Below are 14,506 nucleotides of genomic sequence, written 5' to 3'. Positions count from 1 at the left end.
TCCCTCCTTGCCCTCTAGATGTTCCCGTATCCTGGACACCAACGGGGAGCCACGTATCTTCAAGCCTAAGGACCGTGATGAGATGGTGAAGGTGGTGATTGAGCCCATGGCCTGTGACGGTCTGAGGACCATCTGTGTGGCCTACAGGGACTTCCCTGCTGAGGCAGGAGAACCAGACTGGGACAACGAGGCCGATATCCTCAACGAGCTCACCTGCATCTGTGTGGTCGGCATCGAGGACCCCGTCAGACCTGAGGTGAGACATGGACAGACTCATTCAACCTGAACAAAACAAGCTCTGGTGGACACTCTACCTGATCAGAAAGTGCATATATACAGTGAGGGAAAAAAGGTATTTGATCCCCTGCTGATTTTGTACGTTTGCCCACTGACAAAGAAATGATCAGTCTATAATTTTAATGGTAGGTTTATTTGAACAGTGAGAGACAGAATAACAACAAAAAAATCCAGAAAAATGCATGTTATGAATTGATTTGCATTTTAATGAGGGAAATAAGTATTTGACCCCCTCTCAATCAGAAAGATTTCTGCCTCCCAAGTGTCTTTTATACAGGTAACGAGCTGAGATTAGAGCACACTCTTAAAGGGAGTGCTCCTAATCTCAGTTTGTTACCTGTATAAAAGACACCTGTCCACAGAAGCAATCAATCAATCAGATTCCAAACTCTCCACCATGGCCAAGACCAAAGAGCTCTCCAAGGATGTCAGGGACAAGATTGTAGACCTACACAAGGCTGGAATGGGCTACAAGACCATCGCCAAGCAGCTTGGTGAGAAGGTGACAACAGTTGGAGCGATTATTCGCAAATGGAAGAAACACAAAAGAACTGTCAATCTCCCTCGGCCTGGGGCTCCATGCAAGATCTCACCTTGTGGAGTTGCAATGATCATGAGAACGCTGAGGAATCAGCCCAGAACTACACGGGAGGATCTTTTCAATGATCTCAAGGCAGCTGGGACCATAGTCACCAAGAAAACAATTGGTAACACACTACGCCGTGAAGGACTGAAATCCTGCAGCGCCCGCAAGGTAACCCTGCTCAAGAAAGCACATATACAGGCCCGTCTGAAGTTTGCCAATGAACATCTGAATGATTCAGAGGAGAACTGGGTGAAAGTGTTGTGGTCAGATGAGACCAAAATTGAGCTCTTTGGCATCAACTCAACTCGCCGTGTTTGGAGGAGGAGGAATGCTGCCTATGACCCCAAGAACACCATCCCCACCGTCAAACATGGAGGTGGAAACATTATGCTTTGGGGGTGTTTTTCTGCTAAGGGGACAGGACAACTTCACCGCATCAAAGGGACGATGGACGGTGCCATGTACCGTTAAATCTTGGGTGAGAACCTCCTTCCCTCAGCCAGGGCATTGAAAATGGGTTGTGGAAGGATATTCCAGCATGACAATGACCCAAAACACACGGCCAAGGCAACAAAGGAGTGGCTCAAGAAGAAGCACATTAAGGTCCTGGAGTGGCTTAGCCAGTCTCCAGACCTTAATCCCATAGAAAATCTGTGGAGGGAGCTGAAGGTTTGAGTTGCCAAACGTCAGGCTCGAAACCTTAATGACTTGGAGAAGATCTGCAAAGAGGAGTGGGACAAAATCCCTCCTGAGATGTGTGCAAACCTACAAGAAACGTCTGACCTCTGTGATTGCCAACAAGGGTTTTGCCACCAAGTACGAAGTCATGTTTTGAAGAGGGGTCAAATACTTACAGTGGGGGAAAAAAAGTATTTAGTCAGCCACCAATTGTGCAAGTTCTCCCACTTAAAAAGATGAGAGGCCTGTAATTTTCATCATAGGTACACGTCAACTATGACAGACAAAATGAGAAAAAAAATCCAGAAAATCACATTGTAGGATTTTTCATGAATTTATTTGCAAATTATGGTGGAAAATAAGTATTTGGTCAATAACAAAAGTTTCTCAATACTTTGTTATATACCCTTTGTTGGCAATGACACAGGTCAAACGTTTTCTGTAAGTCTTCACAAGGTTTTCACACACTGTTGCTGGTATTTTGGCCCATTCCTCCATGCAGATCTCCTCTAGAGCAGTGATGTTTTGGGGCTGTCGCTGGGCAACACAGACTTTCAACTCCCTCCAAAGATTTTCTATAGGGTTGAGATCTGGAGACTGGCTAGGCCACTCCAGGACCTTGAAATGCTTCTTACGAAGCCACTCCTTGGTTGCCCAGGCGGTGTGTTTGGGATCATTGTCATGCTGAAAGACCCAGCCACGTTTCATCTTCAATGCCCTTGCTGATGGAAGGAGGTTTTCACTCAAAATCTCACGATACATGGCCCCATTCATTCTTTCCTTTACACGGATCAGTCGTCCTGGTCCCTTTGCAGAAAAACAGCCCCAAAGCATGATGTTTCCACCCCCATGCTTCACAGTAGGTATGGTGTTCTTTGGATGCAACTCAGCATTCTTTGTCCTCCAAACACGACGAGTTGAGTTTTTACCAAAAAGTTCTATTTTGGTTTCATCTGACCATATGACATTCTCCCAATCCTCTTCTGGATCATCCAAATGCACTCTAGCAAACTTCAGACGGGCCTGGACATGTACTGGCTTAAGCAGGGGGACACGTCTGGCACTGCAGGATTTGAGTCCCTGGCGGCGTAGTGTGTTACTGATGGTAGGCTTTGTTACTCTGGTCCCAGCTCTCTGCGGGTCATTCACTAGGTCCCCCCGTGTGGTTCTGGGATTTTTGCTCACCGTTCTTGTGATCATTTTGACCCCACGGGGTGAGATCTTGCGTGGAGCCCCAGATCGAGGGAGATTATCAGTGGTCTTGTATGTCTTCCATTTCCTAATAATTGCTCCCACAGTTGATTTCTTCAAACCAAGCTGCGTACCTATTGCAGATTCAGTCTTCCCAGCCTGGTGCAGGTCTACAATTTTGTTTCTGGTGTCCTTTGACAGCTCTTTGGTCTTGGCCATAGTGGAGTTTGGAGTGTGACTGTTTGAGGTTGTGGACAGGTGTCTTTTATACTGATAACAAGTTCATACAGGTAACGAGTGGAGGACAGAGGAGCCTCTTACAGAAGAAGTTACAGGTCTGTGAGAGCCAGACATCTTGCTTGTTTGTAGGTGACCAAATACTTATTTTCCACCATAATTTGCAAATAAATTCATTAAAAAACCTACAATGTGATTTTCTGGATATTTTTTTCTCAATTTGTCTGTCATAGTTGACGTGTACCTATGATGAAAATTACAGGCCTCTCTCATCTTTTTAAGTGAGAGAACTTGCACAATTGGTGGCTGACTAAATACTTTTTTCCCCCACTTTAAATGCAAATCAATTCATAACATTTTTGACATGCGTTTTTCTGGATTTGTTTGTTGTTATTCATTCTTTCACTGTTCAAATAAACCTACCATTCAAATTATAGACTGATCACGTCTTTGTCAGTGGGCAAATGTACAAAATCAGCAGGGGATCAAATCCTTTTTTCCCTCACTGTGTGTGTGTATGTATATATATATATATATATATATATATATATATATATATATATATATATATATATATATATATATATATATATATATATATATATATATATATATATATATCAGTGCCTTCAGAATGTATTCAGACCCCTTGACTTTTCCACATTTTGTTACATTACAGCCTTATTCTAAAATGGATTAAAAAATAAAAACTTATCCTCAATCTACACACAATACCCTATAATGACAAAGTGAAAACGGGTTTTTAGAAATGTTTGCAAATTTATTAAAAGAAAAAAACGGAAATACCTTATTTACATAAGTATTCAGACCCTTTGCTATGAGACACGAAATTGAGCTCGGGTGCATCCTGTTTCCATTGATCATCCTTGAGATGTTTCTACAACATGATTGGAGTCCACCTGTGGTAAATTCAATTGATTGGACATAATTTGGAAAGGCACACACCTGTCTATATAAGGTCCCACAGTTGACAGTGCATGTCAGAACAAAAGCCAAGCCATGAGGTTGAAGGAATTGTCCGTAGAGCTCCGAGACAGGATTGTGTCAAGGCACAGATCTGGGGAAAGGTAACAAAAAATGTCTGCAGGTCCCCAAGAACACAGTGGCCGCCATCATTCCTAAATAGAAAAAGTTTGGAACCACCAAGACTCTTCCTAGAGCTGGCCGCCCGGCCAAACTGAGCAATTGGGGGAGAAGGGCCTTGGTCAGGGAGGTGACCAAGAACCCAATGGTCACCCTGACAGAGCTCTAGAGTTCATCTGTGGAGATGGGAGAACCTTCCAGAAGGACAACCATCTCTGCAGCACTCCACCAATCAGGCCTTTATGGTAGTGTGGCCAGACGGAAGCCACTCCTCAGTAAAAGGCCCATGACAGCCTGCTTGGAGTTTGTCAAAAGGCACCTATAGACTCTCAGACCATGAGAAACAAGATTCTCTGGTCTGATGAAACCAAGATTGAACTCTTTGGTCTGAATGCCAAGCGTCACGTCTGGAGGAAACCTGGCACCATCCCTACCGTGAAGCATGGTGGTGGCAGCATCATGCTGTGGGGACATTTTTCAGTGGCAGGGAGACTAGTCAGGATCGAGGCAAAGATGAACAGAGCAAAGTACAGAGAGATCCTTGATGAAAACCTGCTCCAGAGCGCTTAGGACCTCAGACTGGGGCGAAGGTTCACCTTCCAACAGGACAACGACCTTATGCACACAGCCAAGACAATGCACGAGTGGCTTCGGGACAAGTCTCTGGATGTCCTTAAGTGGCCCAGCCAGAGTCCAGACTTGAACCCAATCGAACATCTTTGGAGAGACCTGAAAATTGCTGTGTTCTTGGGGACCTCTTTGAGAGGATCTGCAGAGAAGAATGGGAGAAACTCCCCAAAGTATTGAGTAAAGGGTCTGAATACTTATGTAAATGTTATTTTTTATAAATTAGCAAAAAAATCTATTATGGGGTATTGTGTGCAGATTGATTGGGGGGGGGGGTGTAATCAATTTTAGAATAAGGCTGTAACCTAACAAAATGTGGAAAAAGTCAAGAGGTCTGAATACTTTCCGAAGGCACTGTACCAGTCAAAAGTTTGGAGAAACCTACTCGTTCAAGGGTTTTTCTTTATTTTTACTATTTTCTACAGTCGTGGTCAAAAGTTTTGAGAATGACACAAGTATTGGTCTTCACAAAGTTTTCTGCTTCAGTGTTTTTAGATATTTATGTCAGATTTTACTATGGAATAATGAAGTATAACTACAAGCATTCCATAAGTGTCAACGGCTTTTATTGACAATTACATTAAGTTTATGTAGTTACCCTTCTTTTTCAAGACCGCTGCAATCCGCCCTGGCATGCTGTCAATTAACTTCTGGGCCACATCCTGACTGTTGGCAGCCCATTCTTGCATAGTCAATGCTTGGAGTTTGTCAGAATTTGTGGGTTTTTGTTTGTCCGCCCGCCTCTTGAGGATTGACCACAAGTTCTCAATGAGAGTAAGGTCTGGGGAGTTTCCTGGCCATGGACTCAAAATGTCGGTGTTTTGTTCCCCGAGCCACTTAGTTATCACTTTTGCCTCATGGCAAGGTGCTCCATAATGCTGGAAAAGGCATTGTTCGTTGGGAGAAGTTGCTCTCGGAGGATGTGTTGGTACCATTCTTTATTCATGGCTGTGTTCTTAGGCAAAATTGTGAGTGAGCCCACTCCCTTGGCTGAGAAGCAACCCCACACATGAATGGTCTCAGGATGCTTTACTGTTGTTATGACACAGGACTGATGGTAGTGCTCACCTTGTCTTCTCCGGACAAGATTTTTTCCGGATGCCCCAAACAATCGGAAAGGGGATTCATCAGAGAAAATGACTTTACCCCAGTCCTCAGCAGCCCAATCCCTGTACCTTTTGCAGAATATCAGTCTGTCCCTGATGTTTTTCCTGGAGAGAAGTGGCTTCCTCGCTGCCGTTCTTGACACCAGGCCATCCTCCAAAAGTCTTCGCCTCACTGTGCGTGCAGATGCACTCACACCTGCCTGCTGCCATTCCTGAGCAAGCTCTGCACTGGTGGTGCCCCGATCCTGCAGCTGAATCAACTTTAGGAGACGGTCCCGGCGCTTGCTGGACTTTCTTGGGCGCCCTGAAGCCTTCTTCACAACAATTGAATCTCTCCTTGAAGTTGTTGATGATCCGATAAATGGTTGATTTAGGTGCAATCTTACTAGCAGCAATATCCTTGCCTGTGAAGCCCTTTTTGTGCAAAGCAATGATGACGGCACGTGTTTCCTTGCAGGTAACCATGGTTAACAGAGGAAGAACAATGATTTCAAGCACCACCCTCCTTTTAAAGCTTCCAGTCTGTTATTCTAACTCAATCAGCATGACAGAGTGATCTCCAGCCTTGTCCTCGTCAACACTCTCACCTGTGTTAACGAGAGAATCACTGACATGATGTCAGCTGGTCCTTTTGTGGCAGGACTGAAATGCAGTGGATATGTTTTTGGGGGATTAATTTCATTTTCATGGCAAAGAGGGACTTTGCAATTAATTGCAATTCATCTGATCACTCTTAATAACATTCTGGAGTCTTTGCAAATTACCATCATAAAATCTGAGGCAGCAGACTTTGTGAAAATTAATATTTGTGTCATTCTCAAAACTTTTGACCACGACTGTACATTGTAGAATAATAGTGAAGACATCAAAACTATGAAATAGCACATATGGAATCATGTAGTAACCAAGAAAGTGTTAAACAAATCAAAATATAATTTATATTTGAGATTCTTCAAATAGCCACCCTTTGCCTTGATGACTGCTTTGCACACTCTTGGCATTCTCTCAACCAGCTTCACCTGGAATGCTTTTCCAACAGTCTTGAAGGAGTTCCCACATATTTTCTTTCAAAAAAACAAGGACATTTCTAAGTGACCCCAAACTTTTGAACGGAAGCGTATATTTTTTTTTTGTAGTTGATCCCTTCAGAGCTGATGTTGGATATGGCTGCTTAGATTAGCTGTGTACTATGTTGTGTGGAGGTTGTATGGAGGTTGTCCACAGTATCAGAAATGTTGATAATGAAGCCCAATATACTAGAGGTCTTAATGGACTGTTGTTTGTCAGAATAAGATTCCTCCGAGCCACTGCTGAATGATTTTGTTGATCTGTTAAATTGCCCAGTAAAGAATTATCTGTTTTGGTGCAGTGTGACTCAAACATCTGATCCCCATTTTAAATATATTAAATTAGCTCAGGAACCTACTGGCTCCAGTCACATGATATCATATTGACTGCGGAAGTCAATGAGAGGAACAATTTGAAAGCCACTTATAAGAGCATGAGGACCAAGAGCTCTAGACGAGGTATATCTTATAATAAGAGACTGGGTGCATATGACACTGATATCAACAATGTATCAAATTAAATTGTTCAAATAAGTGTCTTAAGGCCAGTGATCTAAGTTATGCTATGCTGCAATAACTGCAGGCAGCCAGTATCCATACAGAGAGCTGGTGTATGACGGAAAAGCTAATCTGCACACACAGACACATGCACAGTCTCTCTCTCTCACACACTCACACACACACACACACACACACACACACACACACACACACACACACACACACACATATTACACATAAGTGTAGCCTATTGAGTGAGATGAACACTCATGTTCAAACCTCCTCACTCCACTGCTACCCTAGAGGACTGAAATGGCCCTCTTGTCTCCTAAAGAGTCTTCTCTATAGGCCCAGCCAGAGCCTGTAAACCTGCGAATTACAATGTAAATGTAATATCAAGGAGCATTTGGTGCCAATATGGCGGACAGTATGCTGAACCTACTGAGCTCTTGTGAAACTGCATTATGAATCCTGCTGATCCTGAAGAAAAGCTAATACAGTCATTTGAAAGAGTGTGGCTGTGACATATTAGCTAGTTCCTTGGTCCGCCCGACCGCCACTTGCTGTGTCCTTCACGTGACTCACTGATAGTCATTAGAATTTTGAATGTCAAGCAGCAGCAGATAACATAGTGGATGGAAATAGCTTTGTAGCCAGCGGGTAACAGATACTCTACCAGTTCACAATAGGGTTGGAAGGGAAGGGCGGCTAGCTGCTAGCGGAAAGGTACTGTACTGTAGCAGCCATGCTAGGATATTTATAATGGCTGTGCACTTTAGCGCTGATATTTACGTGACAGCAGCGTCTCTGAAATGAGCTACTGGTATGTAGAATATTCCATAAATCACCCATTAATTCTGGAGATGAGGCACCCATCATTACCATGATAGATGGGGAAAGAACACCTGTGTCGTTGTATTATTCAAATGCATTACTGAAGGAAAATGCAAAGCCTCAGAGATGTTATGGTTCCGACTAAAGGCCAGAGATGTGGGCAACTGTTCGGGGAACATTGGAGAGTTAGCGATCGTAGGTCTGTGAGTGGATCTTTACATGAGGTGGCCTGCCAGTGCTAGTGTGGGTGCATTCCACCATAGTTGGTCAAAGTAATTTTTTTCTTTAGGGTTCTGTGTTATTGTGGGGGGAGGGTTGTGTAGACAGTGTAGCTACACGTTTAGTGGTTTGTGTGAGGGCAGAGGGGGTGGGGGAAGGGGGTGTGGGGGTTGGGCTCAACAGTGTGATTGACAGGCAGACGTCTATGGGGGGTTTCTGATTATCTATAAATAAGTGATCTGATTGGTCTAATGAGGAGTGACTCATCACATAGCTGAGGGTGGATAATTACAGAAGACTTCACTCAGACACACAGAGAGAGAGAGACTCACACGCACAGCGGGTTGAGAGGTTGCGCTGGAATGAGCAGAAGCTGTCAGGGCATCACACTGTCGTGCTGTGCTGAGAGAGAGACTAAAATAACCTGCGACACTGTTACTGAGATCAACAGTGGTACAAAATGGAGTAGGGAACGTGTGGAGGGGACTATACATACAGAATACACTCAGATACACACATCTTACACAGACTGATCTGAGATCAGCACTGGTACTATACCAAGGAATGTATTTTAAATTTTTAAGTGGACATATAACTACAAAATACTGGATGAACAATGTCCTTGTAGTGAACTTAAAGTCATGACTCTCTCCTCCCTCCCCTAAAGGTACCTGATGCTATACTCAAGTGCCAGAGGGCTGGCATCACCGTGCGCATGGTTACCGGGGACAACATCAACACCGCCCGTGCCATAGCAACCAAGTGTGGCATCCTGTTGCCGGGCGAGGACTTCCTGTGTCTGGAGGGCAAAGAGTTCAACCAGCTGATCCGTAATGACCAGGGAGAGGTGAGACACACCTCAGGACTTTTATTTTGAAAGGGGGACTTTTATTATGATATATTAGAGGTGAGACCGTCATGGGGGCGTAAATTATGTAGTAATAGTTGTAGTAGTAGTAGAGATGCAGCCCCTCTGACACTGTGTACCCCTGTGCTCTAGGTGGAGCAAGAGCGTCTGGATAAGGTGTGGCCCAACCTGCGTGTGCTGGCTCGTTCCTCTCCCACTGACAAACACACTCTGGTCAAAGGTGGGTTAAAGCTGTCACATATCTCTCCTTTTCTTGTTTTTCCTCCTTTTTCCTTCCAAAAATGTGTCATCTCTTTCATGTGTGATAGACACACAAACACAGTGGACCCAGGGGTCTGTAGCACTGCCACCCCCCTCAGCCTAACCCAGTTCTCTTCAAAGCCTGTTTCATCTCAGTTGGGGGGCAGTGGAGGGGTGGATAGAGAAAGGTACGCGCGAAGTAAGGCATAATGGAGGTGTGGGTCATGAATATGGAGACTCTTGACTAGAAGACTAACCGAAAGATACACTGAAGTTCTGTCACTGAAAAAGCTAATTAAATGCGAAAAAGTCATTTTCGAAATATTGGGTGGACCGCATTTGTTAGTTAAGTTCATCCCAAATAATTACATTCCCTGGGTGTCTGTCTCAGTTAATGTGTATACTGCTGTCCTGTGTGTTGAGATCTGAGGGGTGTGGTATTGTTTCTCTCCCTCAGGTATCATGGACAGCACCGTCCTCGAGACGCGACAGGTGGTGGCTGTGACAGGTGACGGAACTAACGATGGCCCCGCCCTGAAGAAGGCTGATGTTGGATTCGCTATGGTAACACACTCCATTCATATCAGTCTGTTTATATGGTTCCCTTGTCACTACTTTCCTTCTTTTTGTACTCCCTCTTAGAGAAAACCTATCAAGTAATTACACTACAGCCATGAAAAGCTCATTTTGCCCAAACCTTGTCTCTGCAACTCTCCAATTTACTCCAAAGTGCCTCCATTACGATGGCTGTGTGATTAGACAATAAATCAATAGAGGTAGTAATGCTTGGATAAATCTGTTTATCACCAGACAATCCCCACTACGTTCACATACACTGTACCCTAAGCAGAAAGACCTCTGGGTTTGGGGATTACAGAATGTGTGTGTGTGTGTGTGCGCGCGCGCTACACCCGCAATAACATCTGCTAAATATGTGTATGTGACCAATACAAATTCATTTGATTTGATATTTATTTTGCATCTGATTCTGCCCGTTAATCTGTGTATCTATCTGCGTGCTTGGCAGTCCGTGTCAGTGTGGCGTTGTGAGGAGTGTTGTTTGGGTTGCCAGTCGCCCCTGTGGTTCAGTTAATTCCCAGCCCAATATCATCAGCTTCACATTCATCCAGACTCCCTACCTTCTCCTCCTTAGAGAGATGAACAGCGCCCATTCGACCGCCAAACAGTGGGCTACATGTCCTCGTCGAGCCCGTCACATTAACGGGGAGACCCCACAGCTTGGGTGACTGGTTGTGAATAAATTAGTAACACGGAAGAGGCATTAAAGCCAGGAAGAGCAGTTAATGGTATTGAAGACAATCAGCAAGACATATGCTAGAGACAGAGAGCCAGAGAGAGAGAGACACAGAGAGAGTGAGAGAAAGAGACACATAGAGAGGGGAAATTACCGTTTAAAGAGTCCCACATACAGTGCCTTCGGAAAGTATTCAGACCCCTTGACTTTTTCCACATTTTGTTACATTACAGCCTTATTCTAAAATTGATTTTAAAAAATTGTTCCCTCATCAATCTACACACAATACCCCATAATGACAAAGCAACAAATAAAACAATAAAAATAAATGTCAATAAAAATTTGACATTTGTGTAAGTATTCAGACCCTTTGCTCAGCACTTTGTTGAAGCACCTTTGGCAGCGATTACGGCCTCGAGTCTTCTTGGGTATGACGCTACTAGCTTGGCACACCTGTATTTGGGGAGTTTCTCCCATTCTTCTCTGCAGATCCTCTCAAGCTCTGTCAGGATGGATGGGGAGCTTCGCTGCACGGCTATTTTCAGGTCTCTTCAGAGATGTTAGATCGGGTTCAAGTCCGGGCTCTGGTTGTGCCACTCAAGGACATTCAGAGACTTGTCCCGAAGCCACTCCTACATTGTCTTGGCTGTGTGCTTAGGGTCGTTGTCCTGTTGGAAGGTGAACATTCACCCCAGTCTGAGGTCCTGAGCGCTCTGGAGCAGGTTTTCATCAAGGATCTCTCTGTACTTTTCTCTGTTCATCTTTCCCTCGATCCTGACTAGTCTCCCAGTCCCTGCTGCTGAAAAACTTCCACACAGCATGATGTTGCCACCACCATGATTCTCTGTAGGGATGGTGCCAGGTTTCCTCCAGACGTGACGCTTGGCATTCAGACCAAAGAGTTCAATCTTTGTTTCATCAGACCAGAGAATCTTGTTTCTCATGGTCTGAGAGTCCTTTAGGTGCCTTTTGGCAAACTCCAAGCGGGCTGTCATGTGCCTTTTACTGAGGAGTGGCTTCCGTCTGGCCACTCTACCATAAAGGCCTGATTGGTGGAGTGCTGCAGAGTGTGTTGTCCTTCTGGAAGGTTCTCCCATCTCCACAGCAGAACTCTGGAGCTCTGTCAGAGTGACCATCGGGTTCTTGGTCACTTCCCAGACCAAGGCCCTTCTCCCCCGATTGCTCAGTTTGGCCGGGCGGCCAGCTCTGGGTAGAATCTTGGTGGTTCCAAACTTCTTCCATTTAAGAATGATGGAGTCCGCTGTGTTCTTGGGGACCTTCAATGCTCCAGAAATGTTTTGGTACCCTTCCCTAGATCTGTGCCTCGACACAATCCTGTCTCGTAGCTCTACGGACAATTCCTTCAACCTCATGGCTTGGTTTTTGCTCTGACATACACTCTCATCTGTGGGACCAAATGTAGACTGGTGTAGAAACATCTCAAGGATGATACATGGAAACACCTGAGCTCATAGCAAAGGATCTGAATACTTACGTAAATAAGGTATTTCTGTTTGATATTTTTAATACATTTGCAAACATTTCTAAAAACCTGTTTTCGTTTTGTTATTATGGGGTATTGTGTGTAGATTGATGAGGGGAATTTTTTATTCAATCAATTTTAGAATAAGGCTATAACGTAACAAAATGTGGAAAAAGTTAATGGATCTGAATACTTTCCGAATGCACTGTACCTGTAGATCTTAATGAAATACTCAGTCTTTATATGTAATGAGGAAAATAGACTGAGTTGAACAAAGCTTTGAGGGAAAGAGAAAGAAAATTGAAAGCACATTAATTTAAAATAGAAAGGATAATGATATAGCTCAGGGTGTTATTTGCCCAAAATCTCCTGTGTAGATGAAGGATCGCGGAGAGATGAAATACTTGTTTATAGCTAGCCTTTCTTCTCCAAAGTTAATTGATTCACATGATTGAGAGGAGAAAAGGGCAGATGTCAAAGGGGTGGAATGCAGTGCCAACCTACAATGAAATGCTGGCTGGTTGCTTGTAGGCACGCTAGTTCTTTTCAACAGGACTCAAACTTTGACACTTAACACTGTGGCTAGGTTTCTCACCATCATCCACCTGGCTGATGCACGGCAGCCATTTTGTGCTGAACCGCTAACCACTCAACAGCTGTCAATGATGTAGCTGGTTCATGTCCCTGACTGAATGAAACTGAGGTCACATCTGGCTCAAAATCATGGGTGTTACACATTGGTGGTGGATGAGGTGAGTTCCCCATATAATATAGAGCAGTTGATCTAATGAAACGTGCTACATAAATGCAATTCATAAAAAAAAGGGAATATACATACATTTTTTAACTTGTATTGCGCTTTTCAGTAAAACAACCAATGATGGAGATTGAAAGTCTCAGTTGGCTTGGGATTAAGTTTGGGCTGAAAAGGCAGTGGAGGTTCAGTGGAGAGGGCATATGTAAAAACATATGAAAATTATGGAAACCATCACAAATATAAGCATCGTCATTAACCTCATCGTAATCCCCATAGACCTTAAACCCTCCATCTCTGTCTCCTGATAGGGTATTGCCGGTACGGACGTGGCTAAGGAAGCATCAGATATCATTCTGACTGACGATAACTTCACCAGCATCGTCAAGGCTGTGATGTGGGGCCGCAATGTCTACGACAGCATCTCCAAGTTCCTCCAGTTCCAGCTCACTGTCAACGTGGTGGCCGTCATCGTGGCCTTCACTGGCGCCTGCATCACACAGGTAACACACGCACCACTGTCAACATATGGGGATGCTTTAATTTTCTCCCACTCCTATATTTCTCTCTCTCTCCCACCCTGTCTCTATCTATTTTACATTTGAATAATTTAGCAGAGCGACTTACAGGAGAAATTAGGGTTAAGTACCTTGCTTTCATTTAGTCGGCTCAGAGATTCGAACCAGCGACCTTTCGGTTACTGGCCCAACGCTCTTAACCGCTAGCCTAGCTGCCGCCCCTACTCTCTACCATACACTCATGCTTTCTCTCTCTCTATCTCTCTCTCTCTCTGTCTCTGTCTCTCTGTCTCTGTCTCTCTCTCTCCGTCTCTCTCTCTCTCTGTCTCTCTCTCTCTCTCTGTCTCTCTCTCTCTCTCTCTCTCTCTCTCTCTCTCTCTCTCTCTCTCTCTCTCTCTCTCTCTCTCTCTCTCTCTCTCTCTCTCTCTCTCTCTCTCTCTCTCTCTCTCTCTCTCTCTCTCTCTCTCTCTCTCTCTCTCTCTCTCTCTCTCTCTCTCTCTCTCTCTCTCTCTCTTCCCCCCCCAGGACTCTCCTCTGAAAGCGGTGCAGATGTTGTGGGTTAACCTGATCATGGACACCCTGGCCTCCCTGGCCCTAGCCACCGAACCCCCCACTGAGTCCCTGTTGCTGAGGAAGCCGTATGGCCGCAATAAGCCCCTAATCTCCCGCACCATGATGAAGAACATCCTGGGTCATGCCGTCTACCAGCTCACAATCATCTTCACCCTGCTGTTCGCTGGTGAGACCATCACACTTTGGAACACATGGAGTTAGACCATACTGGAACACATGGAGTTAGACCATACTGGAACACATGGAGTTAGACCATACTGGAACACATGGAGTTAGACCGCACTGGAACACATGGAGTTAGACCGCACTGGAACACATGGAGTTAGACCGCACTGGAACACATGGAGTTAGACCGCACTGGAACACAT

The 14,506-nt window shown here is 44.6% G+C and overlaps 1 protein-coding gene across 6 annotated transcripts in view; it reads left to right on the top strand.

Moving 5' to 3' along the window:
* LOC121578138 (plasma membrane calcium-transporting ATPase 1) overlaps window positions 1-14,506 on the top strand; it is a 187,913-nt gene that overhangs the window by 128,405 nt on the left and 45,002 nt on the right. For all 6 annotated transcript variants that reach the window (XR_006002737.1, XR_006002736.1, XM_041892265.1 and 3 more), the window contains 6 exons: window positions 19-256; window positions 9,115-9,294; window positions 9,448-9,535; window positions 10,013-10,119; window positions 13,359-13,550; window positions 14,091-14,304. Coding sequence is in view for 4 of the 6 variants with exons in the window: in XM_041892265.1 (XP_041748199.1) it covers window positions 19-256; window positions 9,115-9,294; window positions 9,448-9,535; window positions 10,013-10,119; window positions 13,359-13,550; window positions 14,091-14,304 (1,019 nt within the window). In the remaining 2 variants the exon portion in view is untranslated. The remainder of the gene's footprint in view (window positions 1-18; window positions 257-9,114; window positions 9,295-9,447; window positions 9,536-10,012; window positions 10,120-13,358; window positions 13,551-14,090; window positions 14,305-14,506) is intronic.

The sequence above is a fragment of the Coregonus clupeaformis genome, chromosome 12, assembly GCF_020615455.1.
Source record: "Coregonus clupeaformis isolate EN_2021a chromosome 12, ASM2061545v1, whole genome shotgun sequence".
Lineage (NCBI taxonomy): Eukaryota > Metazoa > Chordata > Actinopteri > Salmoniformes > Salmonidae > Coregonus > Coregonus clupeaformis.
This window is presented reverse-complemented; position numbering and strand designations above follow the sequence as displayed.